Source organism: Gopherus flavomarginatus, chromosome 6 (assembly GCF_025201925.1).
Source record: "Gopherus flavomarginatus isolate rGopFla2 chromosome 6, rGopFla2.mat.asm, whole genome shotgun sequence".
NCBI classification, from domain to species: Eukaryota; Metazoa; Chordata; order Testudines; family Testudinidae; genus Gopherus; species Gopherus flavomarginatus.
The window spans coordinates 135,433,672-135,460,988 of NC_066622.1; the positions used below are offsets into that span (position 1 = coordinate 135,433,672).

Here is a 27,317-nt window from a genome sequence, read left to right on the forward strand (position 1 = left end):
GAGGAAGTGGCTGGGGCTGATCCCGCCCACCGGTGCAGCTTGAGATGGGGCCGCTCCAGCCAACCTGAGCTGCTGGGATTGGTCAGCCGGCTGGTATGGGACTGCTGGGGCCTGCGTGCCATTTTACATCCCTAGTACCAGAAGGAAGAATTTGGCTCATGATTTATGTCTTTTATTTCCCTTTAAAAAGTCACGTTTCATAAGATTGGACACTGTGCATGGTGGACTTGACACTTTTGTTCTTGTTCATTTCCTTCCAAATTAAAAACTTTACATTCATCAAAAGACCCACTGAAGGTTATACATTATGATCAAAAAGCTGCAAGCCTTCAAACTTAAAGACAGGCATCTACACACATATTCAGGCAGCTAAACAAAAGAGGCCTGATCTTCAGAGATGCTGAGCACCTACAGATTCCACTGGAGTTTGTGTGCAGAGACGGAAGCCATTTTGTTTTCAGTTGCTACAGGATGTTACTGAGGGGAAACACTGGGTTCTCTTTTGTTATATTCTTGGGGCAACAGTTTTAGGAAGAAATCATTAGAGACACAGAGAGCTGTAAACCTTGGAGCAGCCATTTATTGCTACACATAGAACTAACCAACAGCCAACCAAACAGGCTGGGCTATCCCCTAATAATCTAACTCAGTTGCCATAGCAACCCAAGATTCTATTACCATGACAACCAAATACACAACATATTCCTCCCCCCTTCATAACAATGTCCCCAAAATAAAACAAACACTAACTAGAGAAGGAGGGTAGACTGCCTCCATTTCTGGCTAAACCTCTCGGATTATTTTGCCCCGTAACTATGGGTTCACCCTAGCTAAAGATCCAGCCGACAAGGAGGCCTTCTGTCTCTAGGTGGATTACGGCGGACTTCTGATGTTGTTGCACCCGAAAGTGTCTTGGGCACGGACCTGACAATGGGCTCAGGGTTCATAGGGCAAATGGGTGAGGATGGGATATCAGCTTGTGCTGGGCAGAGGAGTATCTCTGCCGCTGGCAGTAATGGAGGGGAAAAGTCAGGAACAGGTGACTCTTGATTCGATGTCTCGCTGGAGGTGGTGAAGTCAGGCAACTCAACTGAAGATGTGTTCTTTTGTTTACAGGCACACTCAATGTGTCCCTTTTTGCCATAGTGTCGACACAACAGGTCCTTACACCAGCATTCTGATGCAGGGTGACCCAGCGTACCACAGCAGTAACATTCCTGACTCCCCGTTTTGTGGGTAGGTTCCTGTGACACCTTATGCACCGTAGGGGATGCACCGATGGATTGTGCCTCCTTTGTAGCCAGTTCCATGGAGACAGCAATATCAATAGCCTTCTGTAAGGTACGCTGAGCCTCTGTCAATAGGCGCTTCCGTATAGCTTCACTGTGCAGGCCACACACTAACCTGTCACGTAGGGCATCATTTAACATCTCCTTAAATTCACAGTATTCTGCAAGCTTTCTCAATGTTGCTACAAATTGTACAACTGTTTCATCTTCTTTTTGGTCTCTGTTGTGGAACCTGTATCTTGCAGCAATTACCAGTGGTTTTGGAGAAAAATTGGACCCCAGGATTTTCACAATGTCCCTGAGGAGGTCTTAGCCCCTACAACACTTAAGAATATTGGCACCTTCTTCGCTTCTATAATGTCATTTGCAATAACAAAAAGCTCAAAATGCTCAGTATCTACAGATCATTGCACTATAGTCTCCTCAAAAGGTTCCAGTGGCCCTGTAAGTGTAGCCATGATTTTAATTTCAGTTTCACAGTCAGAGCAAACAAGCCAGTTCTCACCCCCTTCCAGCAGCAAATAAGGTTTGTTTGGTTGGGTTTTTTTGTACCTTAACTTTTACTTCCTTCTGTTGCTGGGGCAACACAGGCATCTCATCCTCGTGGCCACATTGTTATATGCTTGGGGGCAACAGTTTTAGGAAGAAATCACTGGAGACACAGAGAGCTGTAAACCTTGGAGCAGCCATTTATTGCTACACACAGAACTAACCAACAGCCAACCAAACAGGCTGGGTTATCCCCGAATAATCTAACTCAGTTGCCATAGCAACCCAAGATTCTACTACCACGACAACCAAATACACAACATCTTTGACGGAGACTAATTTTGTTTCTTCTTGTGACTTTTCCAGATCTAATTCATTTTGTAAGAAGCCTTTGAAAATACCAGTTGTAAACAATCTTTATGTGTCTGACCATCAATCTGTGTGACTTCAGATAGAAAGTAGTAGAGAAGAGTAAGGTATTATTTGTTATTATCATTGCATTCACTTCCTACTGAAGATGGGTAGCTCACAGAAGAAGTTTGGGGTTTCAAAAAAAAGCCAAAACTCTAACTTGTCTTCTTCCTTATGCACATTTTATTTAAAGTTATTTCACTCCACAGGCTGCATCACTGATGCCTGTGCAGCCAAGCCAACATTTGGACACATGTCTACCATCCAGCCTTTACAAAGGAAAAACGCAAAAACCCTAGAAAAGTTGCCAATGAACAAAAGAGCTTTGCAGTCAGTCAGTCTTGTTAATTTTTTCAGAACTTTCATCAAGCCACAGGACATTATGCATTTACTCCAGGGTCATGTCTAAAGCCTGGTGAGCCACAGTATACAGTATATTAACTGCTTGCATTTTAAAGGAATATTGTCAAGTACTTTAAATAGTTTCGGTGGGGAGGGGTTCTGCTCCTAGAAAGGTATGGCATTTTTCCTTTTTACACTTAGGGTACGTCTACACTACGGGATTATTCTGATTTTACATAAACCGGTTTTGTAAAACAAATTGTATAAAGTCAAGTGCACACAGCCACGCTAAGCACATTAATTCGGCCGTGTGCGTCCATGTGCCGAGGCTAGTGTCAATTTCCTGAATGTTGCACTGCGGGTAGCTATCCCAAAGCTATCCTATAGTTCCCGCAGTCTCCCCCGCCCCTTGGAATTCTGGGTTGAGATCCCAGTGCCTGATGGGGCAAAAAACATTGTCGCGGGTGGCTCTGGGTACAGCCTCACCCCTCCCTCCATGAAAGCAGCAGACAACCGTTTCGCGCCTTTCTTCCTGGGTGAACTGTGCAAATGCCATAGCACAGCAAGCATGGACCCTGCTCAGCTCAAGGCAGCAATCATGGACATTGTAAACACCTCGCACATTATCTATGCTGAACCAGGACCTGCAAAACCAGGCGAGGAGGTGGCGGCTACGGCAGCGCAGCAACGAGAGTGATGAGGGCATGGACACAGAATTCTCTCAAACCGTGGGCCCCTGCGCTTTGGAGATCCTGCTGGTAATGGGGCAGGTTGTAGCCACTGAACGCTGATTTTGGGCCTGGGAAACAAGCACAGACTGGTGGGACTGCATAGTATTGCCGGTATGGGACGATTCCCAGTGGCTGCGAAACGTTCGCATGCGCAAGGGCACTTTCATGGAACTTTGTGACTTGTTTTCCCCTGCGCTGAAACGCCAGAATATCAAGATGAGAGCAGCCCTCACAGTTGAGAAGCGAGTGGCAATAGCCCTCTGGAAGCTTGCAATGCCAGACAGCTACTGGTCAGTCAGGAATCAATTTGGAGTGGGAAAATCTACTGTGGGGGCTGCTGTGATGCAAGTAGCCAAAGCAATCATTAAGCTGCTGCTATGAAAGGTAGTGACTTTGGGAAATGTGCAGGTCATAGTGGATGGCTTTGCTGCAATGGGATTCCCTAACTGTGGTGGGGCCATAGATGGAACCCATATCACTATCTTGGCACCGGAGCACCAGGGCACCAGTACATAAACTGCAAGGGGTACTTTTCAATGGTGCTGCAAGCACTGGTGGATCACAAGGGACATTTCATCAACATCCACGTGGGATCGCCAGGAAGGGTTCATGACGCTCGCGTCTTCAGGAACACTACTCTGTCTAAACAGCTCCAGCAAGGGAATTACTTCCCAGACCAGAAAATAACAGTTGGGGATGTTGAAATGCCTGTAGTTATCCTGGGTGACCCAGCCTACCCCTTGATGCCATGGCTCATGAAGCCATACACAGGCAGCCTGGACAGTCGTCAGGAGCTGTTCAACGACAGGCTGAGCAAGTGCAGGATGGTGGTAGAATGTGCATTTGGCCGTTTAAAGGCGCGCTGGTGCACATTACTGACTCGCTTAGACCTCAGCCAAACCAATGTCCCCTTTGTTATTGCTGCTTGTGGTGTGCTCCACAATCTCCGTGAGAGTAAGGGGGAGACCTTTATGGCGGGGTGGGAGGCTGAGGCAAATCACCTGGCTGCTGATTACGTACAGCCAGACACCAGGGCGATTAGAAGAGCACACCAGGAAGCGATGCGCATCAGAGAAGCTTTGAAAACGAGTTTCATCACAGGCCAGGGTACAGCCTGACTGCTGTGTTTGTTTCCCCTTGATGAACCCCTCCCCTTGATTGACTCATTCCCTGTAAGCAACCCACCCTCCCCCTTTGATTACAGCTTGCTTAAGGAAATACAGTCACTATCGTTTAAAAATCATGTATTCTTTATTGATTCATTATAAAAAGAGGGAGAGAACTGACAAGGTAGCCCGGATGTGGTTTGGGAGGAGGATAGGAAGGAAGGAAGGAAAAGGCCACTAAAAAAATTTCAAAGTAATGACAGCCTTTTGGTTGGGCTGTCCATGGGGGTGGAGTGGGAGGGTGCACGAAGCCTTCCCCCATGCGTTCTTACATGTCTGGGTGAGGAGGATATGGAACAGGGTGAGGGGTGAGGGTGGTTACACGTCCTTCCACTCATTCAGATGAGCTCCTTCATTGCGGGTCACTTCCATGATTTCCGAGAACATTTCATCTCGCGTCTTTTTTTCCGCAGCCTTATCTGAGATAGCCTTTGGGATGGAGTAGGGAGGCTTGAAAAATTTGCAGCTGCATGAGGGAGGGAAAAAAGGGAGAGAAGTATTTAAAAAGATACATTTTACAGAACAATGCTTATACTCTTTCATGGTGAACACCACTATTCACCTTACATAGCACATGTGATTCCACTACAAGGTCGCATTTTGCATCTTAATATTGAGTGCCTGGGGCTCTGGTGTTAGAGATCTCACAGACGCAGGTCCAGGCAGCAGAATTCAGCTTGCATGCGTCCATGGTAAGCCATTGTCTTTCGGCTTCTGCAGCCTTCATATACACAGTGCCCTCCTTTCCCAAATACCAAGCCAAGCCCGTTCAGTGCTCCTTCGTTCCTTTTAAGATGCAGCAGCAGAAACCACCCTCTCATCCAATTCTCTGGGATGATCGCATAACCCCTCCCCCCACCGCGTGGCTGGTATCATGGAAGATCACTGCTAAACACCCCCCTCTCCACCCCCACCATGTGGCTGGTAGCAGGGAAGATCCCTGCTAGCCAAATGCGAAAAAGTTCAGTGCCAATCACCTCCCATCCCCCTGCTTGGCTACCTGCAAGGAAAGATTTCTTTTAAGCAACAGGCAAAGAGCCCAGTAGGAATGGCCATCTCTGTCCCCTTAATTAAATTCCTGAATTTCAACTAGGTTACCGTGAACGATATCACTCTCCTGAGGATAACACAGCGAGATAAAGAACGGATGTTGCTTGAATGCCAACAAACACCGGGACCATATGCAGCTAGGCTTTGTCATGCAATGATACCAGATTACTTACTACATGCATGGCGTGGACAAGTGTCCTACCATGGAGGACGGAATAAGGCTGCCTTGCCCAGAAACCTTCTGCAAAGGCTTTTGGAGTACCTCCAGGAGAGCGTCATGGAGATGTTCCTGGAGGATTTCCACTCCATCCCCAGACATGTTAACAGACTTTTCCAATAACTGTACTGGCCGCGAATGCATCCCAAGTCCTCAGGGCAAATTAATCATTAAAAAATGCTTGCTTTTAAACCATGTTTTATATTTACAAAGGTACACTCACCAGAGGTCGCTTCCATGGCTTCATTGTCTGGGATAGTGGCTTGGGAGGGCTGGGAGGGTAATTCCGTCTGGGTGAGAAAAAGCTCCTGGCTGTTGGGGAGAATGGAGTGCTGTGTGCTCTCTGCAAGCTCATCCTCCTCTTCCTCCTCCTCATCTTCCCCATCCGCAGAATCCTCAGCCATGGCTGAGATTACCATCTCCACCTCGGAAACCACGGACAGGGGTGGGGTAGTGGTGGTGGACCCCCCTAGAATTGCATGCAGCTCAGCGTAGAAGCAGCATGTTTTCAGACCTGACCCAGACTTTCCGTTTGCTGCTTTGGTTTTCTGGTAGGCTTATCTGAGCTCCTTAACTTTCACTCTACACTGCACTGAGTCCCTGGTGTGGCCATTTTCCATCATAGCCTTGGACATTTTTTCAAATATTTTTTCATTTCGTCTTTTGGAACGGAGTTCTGTTAGCACGGAATCCTCTCCCCATACAGCGATCAGATCCAGTACCTCCCGTGCGGTCCACGCTGGAGCTCTTTTTCGCTTCTCAGGAGACTGCATTGTTACCTGTGCTGATGAGCTCTGTGTGGTCACCTGTGCTGGTGAGCTCTCCGCACTGGCCAAACAGGAAATGAAATTCAGAAGTTCGCAGGGCTTTTCCTGTCTACCTGGCCAGTGCATCCGAGTTCAGATGGCTTTCCAGAGCGGTCACAATGGTGCACTGTGGGATATCGCCCAGAGGCCAATACCGTCGATTTGCAGCCACACTAACCCTAATCCGACATGGCAATACCAATTTCAGTGCTGCTCCTCTCGTCGGGGAGGAGTACAGAAACCGGTTTAAAGAGCCCTTTATATCAATATAAAGGGCCTCGTTGTGTGGACGGGTGCAGGATTAAATCGGCTTAACACTGCTAAATTTGGTTTAAACGCGTAGTGTAGACCAGGCCTTAGTAAAAGAGCTTTGTTAGTTTGCTGCCTGAGGAGCAGTCCAAGAGCAATCAAATATTTTATATTTCTTAATGGAGCACAAGGTCTTTTTTACTACAATAAAGGTATATTCAGAATATGGAAAATGTTCCCTATAAAATTAAGTAGACTAAGGCTGAACAAAACAAAAAATCCTGGCATCTAAACAATTTACTCCTACTTATCAAGGAGAGAAATTTTAACAACTTGTAAGGCACTCAGATAAGATGGAAAAGGAAAATACTTTCATAGACAAGGTGTCTGGAAAAGCTCGTGGATCAAATATATCCCTGATATAATTCCACAGAAGTTAGGGGAGTTACACCTGGGAAAAAGTGTCCTTCTAGATTCTGGGAACGTCATGGACCATTTCAGAGCTTCATCTCTTAAAGCAAGCTCACTCTGCCACCCAACCCCCACTCCATATCTTTTCCCTACTCTATGCTTCTCTCCCATTTGGTTCTTCCAAATGTGATAAAACCTTAAAACAATCCATAAATGCCAGCATACTAAACCCCATGACAATCTGAGCATGGGTACTAGTACCATGGGTCTAATATCTAGTGATGGGTTCAGCCCTCACTGATCACAGTGCTAGGTGAGAATACTTTTCACCTATATGGTGTCTCTCATCTGAAATGTGAAGGTGCTTTACAAAGGAGAGTAAGCACAATTATCCCCATTTTTGACATGGGAAACCCAAGGCACAGAGAAGTTAAGCAATTTGCCCACGATCAAGCGAGTGAATGCCAGGTCGCCTGACTCCCAGGGAAGCACCTAGTCTGCAGACCATGCTGCTTCTGATGAGTTTTGAAGCGCTAACGACGAAAGGAAAGGAATGACATCCTCTATCATTTCCCCAAAAGTGCAGACTAGCACCAAATAATCCAAAACCAATTTATGTTACCAAAACTAATGCCAAGAAGCATCTATTTTGAATGGATTCTTGAGCGTGGTCAGCAGTTGTCGCAGACAGACCAAGGACTTCATCCACAGCGAAACAAGGAGCAGCATTTTTAGGAACTATCTTCGCAGATGTGCTTATGCTGCTCCTGCACTGTTGGCTTTGCTGGCTCAATACCTCTGGTTAGGGTTCTGTACCCTTTGAGTCACAATAATATCAGGCTGAAGTGTTGCAGAAGGGCAGGTATTCCACTCCCTATGGTGCAACTTCAGAAACAGGTAGCTACACATCAGTCCATCCACAGATTCATCTGACCAGCACTCATCATTCTGGTATTGGAGTGTCCCAGAGCACAGCCATGATAGGAGCACAAAATCACTGGATCCACAGGTTGTGGACCTGTACACAATAAATGCCGCCCGCCCTTCCACCCCAGACCTCACCAGACCTACCCAGAGCAAATTCTTGGCACTGGTGGGGCTGATCAGCAAGTTCAGAAAATGGACATCTCGACAAAGCACAAGCGATAGTCCTTAGCATAGTGCCCTACAGAATAGAATTTCCAGGCTTGGGTCACATCCCATCTCTCGAAACCCAGCCTCCACGCTCCACCGATCCTCATGTAATAACAATACGTTAGTACCAAGAAAGATCTTGTGTAAAATGGGACAAGTTACACTGGTGTAACTTGGCCTAAAAATGTTTTCCAAATCACCTCTGTGTCAATTTCCCCCCACTGATGGAAGGGTGGGGGGAAATGGTGTGCCCTGCACCCTAGAAAGGACTTGGCTTCAGGAGAGGGAGGACTGTGTTTGCAGTGCCCTGCCCTGGAGCTTCCGCCTGGAGAAACAATTTTAACTTGTGGCCAGAGTGCCATAAGAGCCCTGCTGGCCCAGCCTATCAGGACAACCCTTGTTCTTGGATGATGAGAAAAGTCAGATAAGAGCACCTGATTTACTTCCTCTATGCCAGTCATTATTTTCTATCCTTCTCTCACATTTCCTCTCTTATTTAGACATTCCCAGTCCTTGGGGGAAGTTTTCTATGCCTCTCATCATTTTCGGTTCTTCTTTCTGACCCTGTCCATTTCATTGGGCTGTCAAATGCACAAGGTAAACTAACAAATATAAATGAGAATTCCTGCTCCTCGACCTCTAAGATTCCTATAACTGACAGAGGATAGCATCCCTTTAAGAGGTACAGGGTCAAGGGAGGAAGAGTCAGTGAGGCAGAAACAGGAAGTAAGACTGCTCAAGACAGGAAGTGCTGCGGAGGAGAAGGCTCAGGCACCAGAAGGCTCTGGCTCATCCTAGGTCAGCTTCATGCAGATGAATGTGCTTTAAAAAAGAAACTGATGTTGACTGGAGGAGGATAGGAGATGAATGACAAATAGACAACAGCACTAAAGCAGATCAGCCTTAACATGAAGCACATTCACACAGGATTCTAGCCTCTGCTGGCATCTGCTTTGATCACAGCCATTTGGATAATGAGGCTTGTGTCCAGAAGGCACCCTGTGCATTTACACTACATAGGTGAGGAACGCTTTGAGACAAAAGGTCCTTCTCTGTAGCTCTACATGCTGCTGTGCAACCAATAATCTAAGATGGTTCTCTGGACCAGCAAGCCAAGGTCAATTCTCTACTTTGCCTTCACCTTTCAGGAAATACATCTTTCTTTTTTGCCTAATCTAGTTAAATTATCTATTTTTAGACGAATAGATTTCTCCCAATTCCACCTCTCAGCATATCTGGACACTCTGTAACAACACACTATTAAAAGGAAACCAGACACTCTAAATTAGGCAGCACACCAGCAGAGATCTTTTCCCCTCAGCTCCTGCCAGAGATTAGCACTGCAAATAAAGTTTGTTTAGTAAATTTGACTTTGTGCAACACATTCTCAACCAGGTGATTCGTTTGTCTCAGGGAGTACTATGTTGTGCTTAAGAATGTGGATGGCTGCCTAGAATGTCTTAGAGAATCTAGACGCTCTCCTGACAGTGCACAAACAGTTTAATCATTAAATGAATGATGGTTAAATATATCATCTGTCATTCTGAACTCCTTGTATGTTAAGTGACAGGTGCGAAATGTTAGAGGCATGAAAAGACTTCCATCTCTCCTCCGTATGGAGAAGGGTAGGACTACTTAAAGAGAGCATGCGATATAGTTATATAAAATAACGAATGGTCTCTAGAGAATGTACCATTCACTATTAAATGTCTAGACCATTCATTATTATATATACTTATATCACATCCTCTCATTTGTCTCTACTTCAGGCGTGCTATCCTCTTCAATGTCTCTGCCATATGGTAGTCTCTCCATGCCTCTAAACATCAGGTTACTGCATACAGTATTCAGAGGAGAGACTTGGTCACTTGAGAGGCTAGCTATGCCCCAAAGAAGTACTACAGTTACCACTTAACAGTATTATGTGAGAACAGCAAGAGAGAAAATAATGAAGGAGAAAGATTCTATTATCAGAGGCAACACCACCAATTTCCAACCACAGATAGAGGATGCTAGCAACAAAATTGCTATGAGAGGATAGGCTGGACAACTCTGGAGGAAGGGTCTTTAGGTTTCACCACAGAGGAACTCTTCAGATACCTTGTAGGCTGATGATAATCAGGTGGGCACAGAAAACCTCAAGAAGAAGAAGAATGCCCATCAGAAAGTAAAGAACAGAACTGGAATATGGCACATTCTTCTCTTGTCATTTTGGTATGAAGAGACTTCCTCTATAGTGCCTAGCAATGTTATAGAAATCACTTGCTCCCCAAAATGGGTGTAATTTTCAAAAGTAAATTTGAATGTCCATGAAACCCCTATAGGTAGAAGCACTGAGCACTTTATGCCATGAGATTTCCCAGCAATCACTGCAATTCTACCATCATCACCTTGGGACACCTGAATGTGACAAGTCAAAGGTTTCTGGCATGAACTGAAGTAATCTCTGGTAGCTCCATTTTTAGTAAATGTTAACATGGCATTGGCACTCTGCTCAGGGTCTTCTGCACTAGTTAGTCCAGCTCTGATCTGGATTAAATTTTTTTAAAAAGATACAACTTTTAGACCTCTGTAAGGGTCTTACTGAATGCAGGGAGAGTTTGGCAACAGCCTCCCCATGCATTGTTTCTCAGTGAGCAAGGCCTATAGAACATGGAAAATAAACTAGGCACCTTAGCAAGGCTGATCTTACTGTCAATCACTCCAAGTCTGGAAGCCATATCAGTTGTCCCATAAGCTTGGTGAGGATTTAGAGTCCATGAAAAAAATTAACTAACATAACTTTTATCTGCAGAGAGACCTCGCTGACAGGCTCTAGTGTTGTCAAGACTTAATGCTTCATTCTAATGAGACAGCATATTACACTGCGGTTGTTCTCTTTTTCTTTCAGGGTGTTTGCAAGTTAAATTAGTTATAAGTAATTGGAAAGCATAATACCTGAAGGTGGATACACTGTGTCTGATCAACTGTGAACTTGGGATAAACTGCTGATAATAATTACCAGGGGAAAATTCAGTCAACCTGTGTTAGAAAAGGTTATCAAGCTTTCGTGTTATATACAGTCAGTATACAGTATGGGGAAACAAAGCTGATGGGCCTGATTTCTGCTCTCACACTCATGTAACCCCACTGACCTCCCTGGAGTTAATCCTAATTCACACCAGCGTGAAAGCAGAATTAGTTACTACGTATAGATACAGCATCTACTCTGTGATCAGTAGTTATGAGAGTGCAAAAAGTAAAGGGCTATTCTGCAAAGCTAGAGTAAGTAAGGTTGCATAGGGGGAGCCATTTTAGAGTTAGGGAAATAGCACTCGTCCCCTTGTTAGTTGCTGAAAGACACAACATCAACACAGCTGCTTTAGCAGTGGCTGTTGTCCCATCCCCTACATGGAACAGCGAGTATCCACTGCCTTGCTTCTTGCATAGCCATTTACACTTGTTTTAAGTGAATATGAAATGCGACCACATCAGAATGCCCGTGTTTTGCACCATTTTGCACAGGTATAAATGATCACAAAAAGGAGCAGGGCAGAAGAGAAACAGACCCAGAGGCTTTGCTAAGCAGGTCCACTTTGCCAGGTATCCATTCACTATGCTGCAAAGACCTCTCCACATTGACATGTAGTGACCATGGAACACTGGTGCAGAGGGTGTCCCTATGCAACCTCTGTGCATCCTGCTCCACCTTCCTCCCACTATGGTTCCACTGCACTTGGGGCCTTACCCAGAGGTGAAAGTAAGCTGGTACGGTCTGGTACAGCGTACCAGCAAGAGCCAGTATGCTGTGCCGGACTGCATCGGCTTCTGCGGTGGAGCTTTAAAGGGCTTGGGTCGGGGAGACCCAAGCCCTTTAAACCGCGGGCAGCAGCACCGGTGGCCAGGCTGGGGCTGGCATTTAAAGAGCTCCTCCGAGCTTACCGCTGCAGCGGAAAGCCCGGAGCAGCCCTTTAAATGCCAGCCCTGGCCCACTGCCCGAACTCGGAGGAGCCCTTTAAATCCCAGCCCCAGCCCCTGCCCGCAGCTCTGGTGCCTGGGCTGGGTCCGGGATTTAAAGGGATTTAAATCCTGCCCGCAGCTCCAGCGGCCGGGCTGGGGCTGGCATTTAAAGGGCTCCTCCAAGCTCCCCACTGTGGCAGGAATCCCGGAGACCTTTAAATCCCGCCCACTGGGACCAGCATTTAAAGGGCCCAGAGCTCCACGGTGGCTGGAGCCTCAGGCCCTTTAGTTCGCCTCAGGGCCTACCAGCCACCTCTGCAGCTGGGAGCCCCCTGGGTGATTTAAAGGCCCTGGGACTCCCAGCCACAGCTGGTGCCCCGGGGCCTTTAAATCTTGAGGCCCCGCCTCTTCCGGTTGAGGCCACACACACACGCACACACACATACACCAGGACTCTGGCTTATCGGTAAGTCCTGTGAGTCACTTTCACCCCTGGCCTTATCACATCCATGGAAGAGAAAAAATTGAGACATGTACACCCACATCCACACAAATAGACACTATTTACATCGGTGAGGTACACAGCACTTTCTCCTGAAAGGAATTTACAATTTACACACCAATATATTGTTTGAACTTTGCTGCTTTCCAAGCCAACAATCAAATCGTGTGGCTCTCTGTTCTCAGTAGCCATTCCCCACCACCATCACCACCCTAATTACAATGATGCTGATTACATCTTGGGGCTTGTCTACACTGGCACTTTACAGCACTGTAACTTACTCGCTCATTCATGAGTGTGAAAAAACACTCCCCTGAGCGCAGCAAGTTTCAGTGCTGTAAAGTGCCAGTGTAGACAGTGCACCAGGGCTGGTAGTTACTCCTCTCGTGGAGATGGGTTTTTTACAGCGCTGGCTGGCCGCGACTACATAGCCACGTTAGTTGTTAGTGAAGACATGCCCTGGGGAAATGGCACACTTTATACTTCTTTTTCTTTGCTGCTGTTAAGAATTATTCTGTAACATGATTATGTGAAATGCTAGTGACATATGGGTAATTAAAAATAAAATTAAACCCCAGGAATGAGAGCATTACTGGTGATCAAAATTTATATTGGGTGAGGTTAGCTAAGCAGAACGCATATGTGCACACATGCACACACACACACATGTAACCCCATGCATCTGAATTAACCCCCTGTGTTTATCCTGAGTAGCAGAAAGCCCCCTGAAGAGATCTGTACGTTAGTCTGAAATCTCTACATGTATACGAAAAGTGACTGTCTGTCTCAGCACAGTAGCTTCCCTTGCTAAGGAAGCCCTTTTAGTCATCTTTACACTGAGAAAGAAAGACAGACTGAAATCAAAACTTCTGGGCCCCAATCCTGCAGTCTCTCTCAGGTAAAACCCCAAGGATTTGGCCCTATTGAATTAGGTCTTCAACAAACGAGCTACAGTAGCGTCCTGAATGATCAATAATATGAAACAACCATTTTTACTTCTTTCCAGAAAAGAGCATTGCAAAGGAATACAGCAGGCAATAGAGAGTCCAACCCCCAGTGTACTGCAGGGGATACGCTTACTACTATATATGTATATATGCAAAAAGAACAGGAGTACTTGTGGCACCTTAGAGACTAAGAAATTTATTTCAGCATGAGCTTTCATGAGTTACAGCTCACTTCGTCGGATGCACAGAATGGAACACGCAGACAGGAGATATTTATACATACAGAGAACTCGAAAAGGTGGAAGTATGCATACCAACAGGAAGAGTCTACTCAACTGAGATGAGCTATCATCAGCAGGAGAAAAAAAACTTTTGAAGTGATAATTAAGATGACCCATAGGAGGTGTGAGGAGAACTTAACATAGGGAAATAGATCCAATTAGTGTAATGACCCAGCCATTCCCAGTCTCTGTTTAAGCCTGAGTTAATTGTATCTAATTTGCATATTAATTCGAGTTCAGCAGTCTCTCTTTGGAGTCTGTTTTTGAAGTTTTTTTGTTGCAAAATTGCCACCTTCAAGTCTGTCACTGAGTGGTTAGAGAAGTTGAAGTGTTCTCCCACTGGTTTTTGAATGTTATGATTCCTGATGTCATATTTGTGTCCATTTATTCTTTTGCATAGAGACTGAAGCAAATACTCACCAGCAACCGCACACCATACAACATAAACACTAACCCAGGAACCTATCCTTGCAACAAAGCCCGATGCCAGCTCTGTCTACTTATCTATTCAAGTGACACCATCATAGGACCTAATCACATCAGCCAGGCCATCAGGGGCTCGTTCACCTGCACATCTACCAATGTGATATATGCCATCATGTGCCAGCAATGCCCCTCTGCAATGTACATCGGCCAAACCGGACAGTCTCTACGCAAAAGAATAAATGGACACAAATGGACTCCACTGAGAGATGACACAGGACTCCACTGAGAACCCATCAACCCCACTGTTAGGACAATCTGCAAGCACTGCTGACCTTCCACACTCTCGCTGAAGTCAGCGGAAACAGGAGTGCACTGGAACTGCATACAATGGTCATTTCAAATAAAATCACCACTCCCCCACCACAAAGGACTCCAAACATAAGCTTACCTATAGCCAGGGCCGGTGCAAGGATGTTTCGCGCCCAAGGCGAAACTTCCACTTTGTGCCTTCCCCCCCCTGCACCCCCACCCTGAGGCATCTCCCCCACCCCTGCGGCAGTTCCCCCCCTCTGCCCTGAGGCGCCCCCCTTGTGGCAGCCCCCTAAATGCCTTGAGGCGCCCCCTAAATGCCAGCGGCGACTGGGGCAGCTGAAGATCCGGCCGCTGCGGTTGCTGCCAAAGAAAATGATGCCCTTCAAATTCTAGCGCCCTAGGCGACCGCCTAGGTCACCTAAATGGTTGCACTGGCCCTGCCTATAGCTTTTAGAATAATTTAAGCAGACATAATATTTACAGATAATATTAGCGGGGAGGAGAGATGGTCTTGTGATTGCAGTACAGAGCTGGGAGGCAAGGCTGCTGGGCTCTACTCCTAGCTCTGACACAAACTGACTGCCCTGGGGCAAGTCACTTTACCTCTCCATTCCTCAGTGTCTGTCTGCAAAATGGGATAATGACAATATTCATCCACTCAGGGATATGATGAGGCTTAATTCATTGTTTGTAAAGGGACCTGAGATTATTGAATGGAGGATGCTATGCTAGTTACAGTGACAGAATGTATACATAAGTTTTCCTTTCCATTGAAAGCCCCCGCATGCAGCATCAGTGCAGCCAAAACCTTCCATAGCAAATGACCCGCCATCATCCTGTTTTTACCACTTAACAGGCTACCTAAATCACAGATGGTATCAAAAGACTTTCCTCTCTAAGTCACTCATTCAAATCCAGCCAGGGTCAGTAACAACCCAGATGAATTACTTATTGCTACCTGGCATCTGTTAAATGGCCTCTGGGACAGGAGTTTGTAGTTTCAGCCTGCTTTCCAGTGGACATGTGTTCACATCACATTAAATTAGCCCCACCATCAATAGCTCCAACCAATATCCTTGGAGGCAGTTTCAGAACAGGCACCAAGGATTTAATGGACTCTAGTCAGCTCAATCCACTACAGCTGGCTTCCAATGAGACTTAGGATGCATCTACACTGGAGCTGGAAGCTGTGATTTCCAGCTCGAGGAGACATATCCACACTAGCTCTGACTGAGCTAGTGGTGCCTAAAAATAGAAGGCAGCACCATTGACAAGAGCAGCTAACAGCCCCGAGTGCAATCCTATTCAAGACCCTAGGTATGTACCCAGGGCAGCTTGCCCCTCTCACTACCATGGCTACACTTCTATTTTTAGCATGCTAGCTCCATCAGAGCTAGAACGGGTATGTCTGCTTCAGCTGGAAATTATACCCACCAGCTCCAGTAGGCGATGTCTACTCTGTAATCAGGACATCCAATCGGAACACATGCAGGAATTTCTGAGCAACCTTGCTAAAAACAGCAGTGTAGACATGATGGCATGGGCAGCAGTATTGGCTAATCGCCCAAATATATACCAGGGTTTCTGGGCAGGACTGTACCCATGAGGGTAGCCTACACTGCTGTGGCTACATTGCTATTTTTAAAAGCTACCTCAGGTATGCCTATGCATGCTGCAATAGGGCCTCGTGACTGCAATGTAGACATACCCTGAGTCTCCTATGTCACTTAGGTGCTTTTGAAAATTTCACCTGAGTCCTCCAGCTTAGGCTCAAGGGATACTGGCAAGTGTCAGTTTGGTGGGAATGCTTCTGCCTCTGGCTCTGCTGCACCTGTTCTCTTGATCAACAAAAGATTCCAGTCCCACGGGCTGTCAATCCAGCTGTTTTCACTAGCATTACCTTATTCATTCTTAATTATCATTTTAATAAAGTAAACATTTCCAGGAACTTTTGAAATTAAAAAAACTGTAGTCAATAGAAATATGAAACTTAAGGTACGGTAGCCATAGGCAGATAAACCACAACTGCAGTTGCTCTCAAATTTCCAATTTAAAAGTGTTTTACTACATATGCTTTTTTTTAAAAAAAAATCCTTTATTGACATCACTTTTCAAATAATTTCTGGTCTCAGCTAACAGCTGTTCATCTCTTTTATCATATAGTTTGCAGCTTTTATTCTTTATTTAAAGAGACCAAATCAAGTTAATTACCCACATCTCCTAATTTTGTTTTTGTCCCCCGACAAAAGTGAAACTTTAAGAACCGGGTTCAGTATCACTGAAAGGCAGAAGTTGTGTGATCACCACAATGGTTGCGGCAAGTCAGCAGGGGAACCCAACACCTAGATGCAATCATGCAAATAATGTTTCTATCCAGGTTTCTCCAGTTCATTTAGAAAAGAATAGATTAAAGAAAAAGATGAAGTGACAAAAAATCCAGCACTGATGACAAAGCAACTATCCAGGGACTTCCTTCTTTTTATTTCTGATGACATAACAGTTATGTTATTTTGCAACTAGCATGTGGATTGTAGGGATAGCAAAGAAAGACACAAAATGGTCTGACCGAAGATTAAAAGGCAGAATGTAACTCATGAACAAATGGTAATATCTATTGAGACATCCTTACTATATATGAGAAAAAGGAATCAGTACACATTTGTTGAATATATTTACTTGTTAATTATATTGTTGTTTGACAATGGTGAGAAAAAGAAAAATTGGGATTGGAGCAGACAAATATTTATGAATGTATTCATAATACATCTCACCTCAAACTAAGAAATATTTACATTTGAGAATATGAGAATGAGAATAATGTATCTGTGTTTGTAAATATATATTTATAGAACATGTTATATTCATATTTATTACTGTATTATCATCCACATCCAAATATTCATTCAGGTAGACTCCAGACTCAGTCCAATGTCCAGAAATTAAAGAAAACATTTCAAAGCAACGAGCAAGCTCAATATTAATTGAGTACAGTATTTCTCACAAGCCAATTCTGGTGTGTGACACACACACACACACACAGAGAGTATACCATATTAACAGTCCTAAAGTTTGCTTCAGCACCGTCCTATTCAATATTCTCTAATTCCCCACCCCATTATCCTGCAAACACATACAGTATAGTGTACTTAATGGATTTAGCTTAGTTATCTAAGCTCAGTCAGTTCAAGCCAGCATCTTTGTTTTAAACCATGTCAAATTTAAAATTTAAAAATAAAATAGACCAGAAACACATAATCTCTGATTAAAAGAAAATCCCAATGATAAAGATGAACATTCTGATTCTGAAACCCTGATACCTTCTCTTAAATTAAAACCTACATTGATGCTTATTTGCCATTTTTCCCGGTCAAGGTTATCAGGGTATATACACCTACTTTCTTTTTGTCCATGTTATCTGTCAGCGCAGTAGTCAACATTATATAGACAAATATTTGTCTCGCATTCAAAGCAATAAAACAAGAGACATATGGAATTAGATAAGATAAACACTCACCCTACCCAAGGCTTCTGCTTTAAATATGATCAGCTCTCAAACAAGATTTTTAAGAAAAATAGGGGAAAAAATTGCAGAGAGAACAGTCCCAGCGTTGCACCTAGCTTACCTTTCAGAGCCATGTTCTCTCTGCTGCGGAAGGGTCAAGCAGAGGGCTAAGAATTTACATACATAATTTGCTGTATAAACACCAGTGGTGGTTAGCACCTTACCGTATAGAGTGTTTCTTGTTATCTGTCCCCCCATAGTACTGCGCAAGGTGGCTGGCTACCTTGCAGTCCCTTTCTCACTGAGCAGTGATGTAGAAGTCTGCACATTCAGTCATTATCAGCATGCACAGGCACAGACACACCGGTACTGGCTTACTGACTCCCAATAAATGCATACATAACATCCGTACACCACAGAATGCTGCTCACCCTTTCAAGCAGCCTCCACCCACTCTCAGATCCTCCCTGCCTCAGCACAAGCAGTAGGATCTGTCATGTTTATTTACATAAGGAGGAGGAGACTTGGAGTCTTCCTGAAATAGCCAGGGAGCTCAAAGCATTTTCTATAGATACAACATCACTCCCCACCCCTTCACCTCACTGCAACCTGAAGAAACACAATTACAATTAAAGCCACACTGTACAAACACTTGGGGGGGGGGCTGTTTTTCATTTTTAAACACTCCAGCCATGGATCTTGTTTCAGATAAATCTTTTAGGAAGAATGCAGAATGCTACAGTAGGTTTCTGCTGATGGAGGTGGCTGCTTGCCTACATATAAACCCAGCGGTACCCTGCTTCTAAGCAACCTCCAGAACAAAGCACTAGAGACTTTGCCAACTTAATTGCAAATATCAAAACAGATTTATTTATAAATCAAAAAAAGTTTGACCATCACAAACTCTCTTTCCCTCTCCTAATATGTGTTTTACTGTCTTCCAGCACGTAGTCCTAGCATAGATTTGTATGATAAAAAAAAAAGTTATTACCAGACATCACCACACCAGGCTCTTTGAATGGCCTCTCCTGGTTAATTATTAGTTATTTAATAGCAAGGTAGAAGTGCTTGAAATGCAGAACGGCTCACCACAGACTATAACTGTAAAAACATTACCCCCCGTAAACTCCTTTGATAGGATTGCACGCTCAGCTCAGATACAATGCTTCCTGCTCTCCAGGCCATTACCTCTGCTGATTGATTACAGCAAGCATTATTAAAAGCCCTGGGACACAGAGATCGGTTTATGGAGGTGTTCAGAGACTGGGGGTGGGGAGTGCTCTGGCCTCCTCTGGCCTCCTCTCTCCCCCTCACTGTTGACGCAAGAGCCTTCTCCTTTGTTGCTCCTCTGCAAAACACTCCCCCTGAATCTCTCCAACCCACCAATTCTCTATCTCACTGCATGGGAAAGGGAGACAGGGACCCCCTCTCCCTTCTAATCCTGGCTTTGTTTCCAGGCAGCTCCCGTAATCTTGCTGCCTCCATTCACATCTGTACAATGGGAATTAATATTCCCATTGCCACAGGGCTGTAAGGGTTATTGCTTGGCCCTTTTGAAAAATCAAGCAGTGTGTAAGACAATTCTTGCGGTGCCTTGTTAACCCCTGCCTCCAGCGTGAGAGAGTCTTGCCTGTGCCTAGCTGGGCCCCAAACACCACCAGCCTTTCAGCCACTCAAACACTCTCCTCTGGGCTATGCCAGCCCTGTCTTCACTGTGCATATTCTAATAGGCACATCCCCGTTCCCGAGTCCCTTTGAAGCATTCGCCTGTGATATCCAGCCACTGACTCTGCCTACTCACAGAAAGCCCAGATCCTCTGCTCCCAAAGGAGCAGTGTACCCCACTTTACTGATTTCACCTTAAATCACACAATACAACAAACAAAAGTTCATTTAAGAAAGGGAAGAGATTATGCTAGAAACAACAAGGAGTGATGGAAACAAATAGTTGCAATAACAAAATCGTAAAACACGAACCTGGATCTACACTTATTAACGGTAACCTTTCCTATTTAATTAAGTAAATTCCCTCCCCCCACCCAAAGTGTTACCTGTTGCAGAGCTGACTGCCTTCCCCACAGCCAGGATCCAATCTTTCATGAGAACATTCCCGCTCCCCAAGATAGCATCCCAGTGAAAGGAGACAGAGTACCTTTCCTCACCCTCTGTTATACTGAAACAGTCTTTTGTCTTTGTTCATAGACAGGGTGTCTCTCTGTCTGTTGTAATGTTCCCTTTATTTTAACTTCCAAGTGGTTTTGATTGCTTGTAATGGTCTCTGATGTTTTTCCATTGATAGTCTTGAGATAGAGCAATGCTGGACAACTGAACCTTGCATTGCATCACCGGCTAACCAGAGCAGGGTAACAACTCCCTCCTGCCTGAATGGGCAATCACTGAGACATATCTGCTGGACACTAACTTTCACTCCAAGTCCATAGAGAAGACTTTCAGTATACAGGTCTGTTGCATCTTACGCTGGGGTTATGTTCCGCAGTCAGCACATAAAGAGAAAATCACGTATAGTCAAAATTACATTGAGCGTAATGGCGGGTGGAATCGCCTGCACTACAGGCACAGTATTAAAATTGTTATTTCTCTCTCTCTTTTTTTTTTTTTTTTACCAACCGCATAAAGCTGAAATCACGCATGTTAAATGTGTGTAAGATGTGACAGACCTGTAAATCATAGAATAATAGATTATTAGGGTTGGAAGGGACCTCAGGAGATCATCTAGTCCAACTCCCTGCTCAAAGCAGGACCATCCCCAAATGGCCCCCTCAAGGATTGAACTCACAACCCTGGGTTTAGCAGGCCAATGCTCAAACCATTTTTCTCTTTTTTTTTTTTTTTTTTTGCCAACCGCATAAAGATGAAATCACACATGTTAAATGCACGTAAGATGCAACAGACCTGTAAATACATTATTCCTTAAATATTACCCATGCATTCATTGCTCAGTGATTATGAATCTTGACAAGTTACGAGCTTTCTGTAGATACCTGCATGATACATGTGGTGTCTTGAGTTTGTCTGAGATGAGAGTTGTTTGCAAAGAACTGGGGACCCTTTGGCAAGGAGCCTCTGTGTCACAACGTGTTTGTAGAATTGCTCTGTAAATGAAACATGCAGTGTGCTAATATTTCAGGCTTGCCAGAACGACTGGCACCTCACACAGCTGCTAACCAGTGGCCCGGCTGTTATCGATTAGCAAAGCTCCAACTAGTGACTGAACTCACTCTGCCCAACATCAGAGCTGAGACTCCAACTTGGACCCTTATACAGTAGTCCATGGGCAGGGGCTCGTCCCTGGGAACCAAAAGGGAGCTTTACCCTGGATGAGCCAGCAGAGTCTGTGCTACCCTCCTCCCTGCTGGAAATCACCGGCTGCAGAGCTTACAACAGCTTCTTGGCAGTAGAGTGGCCTGTGGTGCATGAGAAGCTTTTCTGTTAATTGTATTTATTTCTCCAGATGATGCTTCGTTTATAGCAGTAACAAAAGAACAGACCCACAGTAGCACTGTCTGCTGTGCTAGATGAAGTCTTTAGCTTTGGGAGCATCATAGCGTCACAGGAGTTAGAAATGGAAAATACCTCTTAGCTTTACCGAGTCCATCTCCCTGGCTATGTTCCCTCTAGCACACATCTCTCTGCCTTGTCTCAAGCAATGGGGTTTCCACCACCTCCACTGGGGTGTATGGGCTCATTATTCTGCTCCCAGAGACATTTGTAGCAGATAGGATCAGACTTTTATTCTGCAGCTTCATACATCTCAGTCTCAGGAAGGAAGGTTTTCCTGACATACAGACTAAATTTTTCCCTTTTTTAATTGTGTCATATTACTGTTAGTTATACCTGCCCCCCTTGTAACTATTATAGGGCCTGATCCTGATAGATGATGAGCATCTGTCAGGAGCATACATGCTAAGTAATTCTCCACTAGCCATTGCTAAGGCCAATTATCAATATTTAACCCTTAACCCAACCTCAATCAATCAATTCCTTCACCTCCAGGGTGCTCTCCCTGAATTCACCACAATTTGTCATATGTTTCTGGTTATGTCCTTTGCAGACATGGGTATACTACTCCAGGTGGGGTCAAACCAGACCCCTGGAGAGAGGGAGTATTACCTATCCGCCCCTTGGCCATGATGCCTCTGCACTGGAAGTTCAAAATAGCATTGACCTTTCTGTTGCAGGCATATCACATTGCAACTTATTTCTGATTTCTGGTTCACTATCACCCATGTGCCTCTTTCAGACATTGCTAATTCCTGAGTGTCTTCTTCCTACTTATTATCCGTGTTTTGCATTATTTTTCTGCAGCTGTATTAACCACATGCTTCCAAGCCAAGTCCCCATTTTGTAATTTCCTAACTTTCTAATCTTTGGGCCCCTCCTGTTATTTCTCTGTCCTTACTGATATTTGCAACTCCTCCCATTTTAGCATCATCTGCAAATATCAATAACATGCTATTTACTTCCTCTTCTAAATTACCAAAGAAGGAATTAAGACTCAATGCAGCAGAGATTACTTAAGTACTGAAGAGAACTCACCTCCTAAATCAATACTATACCATTTGTTAATAGCAGCTAGTTAATTTTCAGTTCAAGTGACAGTGATGTTATCCACGCAGATTTGAATCTATTTTGAGTGTAACATATTGAGAGACACTACTGATGCTTTACTAAAATTCAAACGTTATTTCATCTACCACTTGCCCTTCATCCATTTATGTATAATTCTCTCTCTCTCTCTAAAAAAATAAAATAAAAAAAAACAAAAAAATGCAATACAGTCTAGCAAAGTCTCTTTTTTTAATGATTCCTTGTTCTGATGGGAGCATTCACCTCACATTAGCCCTGGAGGGGTCAATATTGGCAAGAAAGGCTAATTAATCATAGGCAGCACCCAGCAGGGAGCTAGGACACAATGAGGCTTAATTGGGGGTGAAGCTCACCTGGCCAGAAATAGGTGGAGGTTTCTATCAAGCCAGAGAGCTGGTAACAGAGAAGGTGGGCTGCAGTGAGGAACCCTGCAGTCACAGAATCATAGAATATCAAGGTTGGAAGGGACCGCTGAGGGTCATCTAGTCAACCCCTTGCTCAAAGCAAGACCAATCTCCAGACAGATTTTTGCCCTGGATCCCTAAATGGCCCCCTCAAAAATTGAACTTATAACCCTAGGTTTAGCAGGCCACTGCTCAAACCACTAAGCTACCCTCCCCCCATACTCCCTGATACAAGAGGGGAGAATAGGAGCGTTTAATAGGCAGCTCTGGATGAACTCCCTTGGTGGTTGTTAGTGCCTATGTTAGTGCTGCAGCTTTAAGCAGCTTTTGCCCTGGCCTCCATGTTCAGGAAACGAGCAAGCACGCACTCTCAAGCGAGAAACATTTCCGAAAGTTACCGTTGGGGCTAGGCAAATTTTGTGGTCAGCCATTTCCAGGAAACCCCCCCCTCCCTGAGGGTGGTAACGAGGCACCTGTAAATCTCCTAATTAGGAGAAACCTGGCCAAAAAATTGGACACGTCATTACCCTTATAAATTGCCCACCATCCAAAAGTGGGCAGGGAGAGACGCAGAAAGCTGTACCTGAAACCGAGCCTGATCAACTCGAGGACTCCCTCGGCTGCGTGTTCTAAGAAGCCTACCCGTCTGCCGGTGATGATGAAACTTTTGTGGTTTGTGTGTGTGAGTAGGCTTAACTGCTGATTTTGTTACTTCTGCTATTTTTGCTAGCTAACTGAGTCTGTAATCGTGTTGTAAGCCGGAGTCTCACGGCAAGCTTTAGTTGTCTTATTGCATTTTGTTTTATTTAGACGAGTAATTGCATTTATGCTTAATAATAGCACCAATAGCACCCTTACTAACCCTTGGAAGGACCTAAAGAACTACTGGGACCTAGAGCGGTACCAGGGTCAGCTTTTGTTTGTAATTGCAGTATTTTTATTATTTGTTCTGGTATTATATTGTAAGCCCAAGTTGTAACTAGTATGAAGTTGTTCCTCATCCTCACCTGTAACCCATTCAATAAACCCTCAATTTTAACCCCACGACTCATTGTTTGCGTTATCCCCATTGCTACCTTCAGGGCACTTGTCACCCCTCCCGAGGACATCCAGTGATCGAGCCTCCGCCCTATCCCAACGCTCATTACCCGGTAGATAACGGGCACCTTGTGACCATATTGGTGGAGCGAGGGGCGAGAGTAATCAGTAATCAACAGTGGTCAGTTGTAGTGATTTCCCTACATGCCCCCTAAGGGGGGTGTACACCCCTCCTGAATTTCCCCAACACCTGCCCCCCAGTTTTGTGAACTAGTTACATGCCAAACCTGGTGGCTGAACTTTGCAACTTTGTCTTCACCCACAACTATTTCACATTTGTGGACAATATATACCTTCAAGTCAGTGGCACTGCTATGGGTACCTGCATGGCCCCATAGTATGCCAACATATTTTTGGCTGATTTAGAACAACGCTTCCTTAGCTATCGTCCCCTTACGCCCCTACTCTACTTGCGCTACATTGATGACATCTTCATCATCTGGACCCATGGAAAAGAAGCCCTTGAGGAATTCCACCATGATTTCAACAATTTCCATCTCACAATCAACCTCAGCCTGGACCAGTCCACACAAGTAGTCCATTTCCTTGACACTACTGTGCTCATAAGTGATGGTCACATAAACACCACCCTATATTGGAAACCTACTGACTGATATACTTATCTACATGCCTCCAGCATCCAGGACACACCACACGATCCATTCTCCACAGTCAAGTTCTAAGATACAACCACATTTGCTCCAATCCTCAGACAGAGACAAACACCTACAAGATCTCTATGAAGCATTCTTAAAACTACAATACCCACCTGCTGAAGTGAAAAAACGGATTGACAGAGCCAGACGAGTACCCAGAAGTCACCTACTACAAGACAGGCCCAACTTAGAAAATAACAGAATGCCACTAGCCGTTACCTTCATCCCCCAACTAAAACCTCTCCAGCGCATCCTCAAAGATCTACAACCTATCCTGAAAGATGATCCCTCACTCTCCCAGATCTTGGGAGACAGGCCAGTCCTCGCTTACAGACAGCCCCCCAACCTGAAGCAAATACTCACCAGCAACCACATACCACACAACAAAAACACTAACCCAGGAACCTACCCTTGCAACAAAGCCTGATGCCAACTCTGTCCACATACCTATTCAAGTGACACCATCATAGGACCTAATCACATCAGCCACACCATCAGGGGCTCGTTCACCTGCACATCTACCAATGTGATATATGCCATCATGTGCCAGCAATGCCCCTCTGCCATGTACATTGGCCAAACCGGACAGTCTCCATGCAGAAGAATAAATGGACACAAATCTGACATCAGGAATCATAACATTAAAACACCAGTAGGAGAACACTTCAACCTCTCTGGCCATCAGTAACAGATTTAAAGGTGGCAATTTTGCAACAGAAAAGCTTCAAAAACAGACTCCGACCGAGAAATTGCTGAACTTGAATTAATATGCAAACTAGATACAATCAATTTAGGCTTAAATAGAGACTGGGAATGGCTGAGCCATTACACACATTGAATCTATTTCCCTATGTTAAGTATCCTCACACCTTCTTGTTAAACTGCCTTAAATGGGCTATCTTGATTATCACTACAAAAGTTTTTTTTTTCTTCTGCTGACAATAGCACATCTTAATTAATTAGCCTCTTAGAGTTGGTTGGGCAACTCCCACCTTTTCGTGTTCTCTGTATGTATATATATCTCCTCACTATGAGTTCCATTCTATGTATCCAATGAAGTCCACAAAAGCTTATGTCAAATACATTTGTTAGTCTCTAAGGTGCCACAAGTCCTCCTTGTGCCTTTTGCGGATACAGACTAACAGGCTGCTACTCTGAAACATGCCAATTTGTGACTGTTTGGAAATTTGAATTGAAATTGAAACATTAATACACACTTTAAAAACATGAACAGTGTATGATAAAATACGTGTATCTGAAAGAATAATAGATTTGAAAAGTATGAACATAAACTAGCTTCCTTATACAGCTGTTGTTTTTATTACATCAGTGCATTCATTTCAGCGATGTTGGCCAACCCAATAATTTCAAATGATGATTTGTAAGCAAAGTCTAAATGAGCTCTCCCTGACATCTAATGATGAGCTGGGGGCTGGGGCAAATGGCTTCAGGACCAGATTGTATTTACATTCACACCTAATCTACCTAGGTATCCAGCAAACAGAGCTGTATTGCCCAAGTGACAGATATTGGCTGGGGTTGGGTTACAAATCACTTGAATGCGGGTGAGGGTAGGGTTGGGAATTGAATGTTGTCAAGTATCAGACGGGTAGTCGTGTTAGTCTGGATCTGTAAAAAGCAACAGAGACCTGTGGCACCTTATAGACTAGCAGACGTATTGGAGCACGTGCTTTCGTGGGTGAATACCCACTTCATCGGATGCATGTTGTTCTTATTGTATGACGAAAGGGCAGCAGAACTGTACTTAGCCTGTGCTGATTGAGGGCATCAAAAGAGAGGGTGGGGACCTGTCCCTCTCCACTGTTTAAAGACAGAGCTGATTAGGCTCCATAGATAGTCTTCTGTTCTGTTAAGTGACCACTGCAGCTGAAATCACTGATAATCAGGTCCAAATTGCTTAGTCCTGCTGTGGGGACAGTGTTCCTGTGGGGACAGTGTTTCTGTGGAAGACACAGCCCAGACTGCACTAGCAGCAAGGTTCCCCCACTGAGAGCTCAGCTGAAATCACTGAGAGCTGGGGGAAACCTCAAGAGACCAACTCGCAGAGGTCACAGTGGCAGGTGGCAGCAGAAGGTGACTGCGCAGGGTCATTGGCAACAGAGTGGTGACGTGAACAGTGGCACAACAAACAGCCGTGGCCAGAGCGAACAGTGAGCAGCTGAAGGAACAAGCAAGGTGCCTTCTTGCCCCCCACCTGGGAGGTGAACTCATGTGAAAGCACCTCCGATGCTTAAATAAGAGGCACATTAAATAAACATTTGTTTGTTGGACTATATTTTAGTGACTTTGCTCCAGAATGCTAGATTTGTGACCGGGAATGGAAACA

The 27,317-nt window shown here is 44.7% G+C and overlaps 1 protein-coding gene across 2 annotated transcripts in view; it reads right to left on the reverse strand.

The window, feature by feature from the left end:
- Window positions 1-27,317, reverse strand: part of NEURL1 (neuralized E3 ubiquitin protein ligase 1) — a 270,785-nt gene that overhangs the window by 129,413 nt on the left and 114,055 nt on the right. Inside the window, exon 1 of one of the 2 annotated variants that reach the window (XM_050958123.1) lies at window positions 18,429-18,624. The exons of the other annotated variant lie outside the window; for it this stretch is intronic. Coding sequence (XP_050814080.1) covers window positions 18,429-18,462 — 34 coding nt within the window. The 5' untranslated portion in view covers window positions 18,463-18,624. Of the gene's footprint in view, window positions 1-18,428; window positions 18,625-27,317 lie in introns of those variants that run through there. 2 annotated transcript variants of the gene reach the window in all.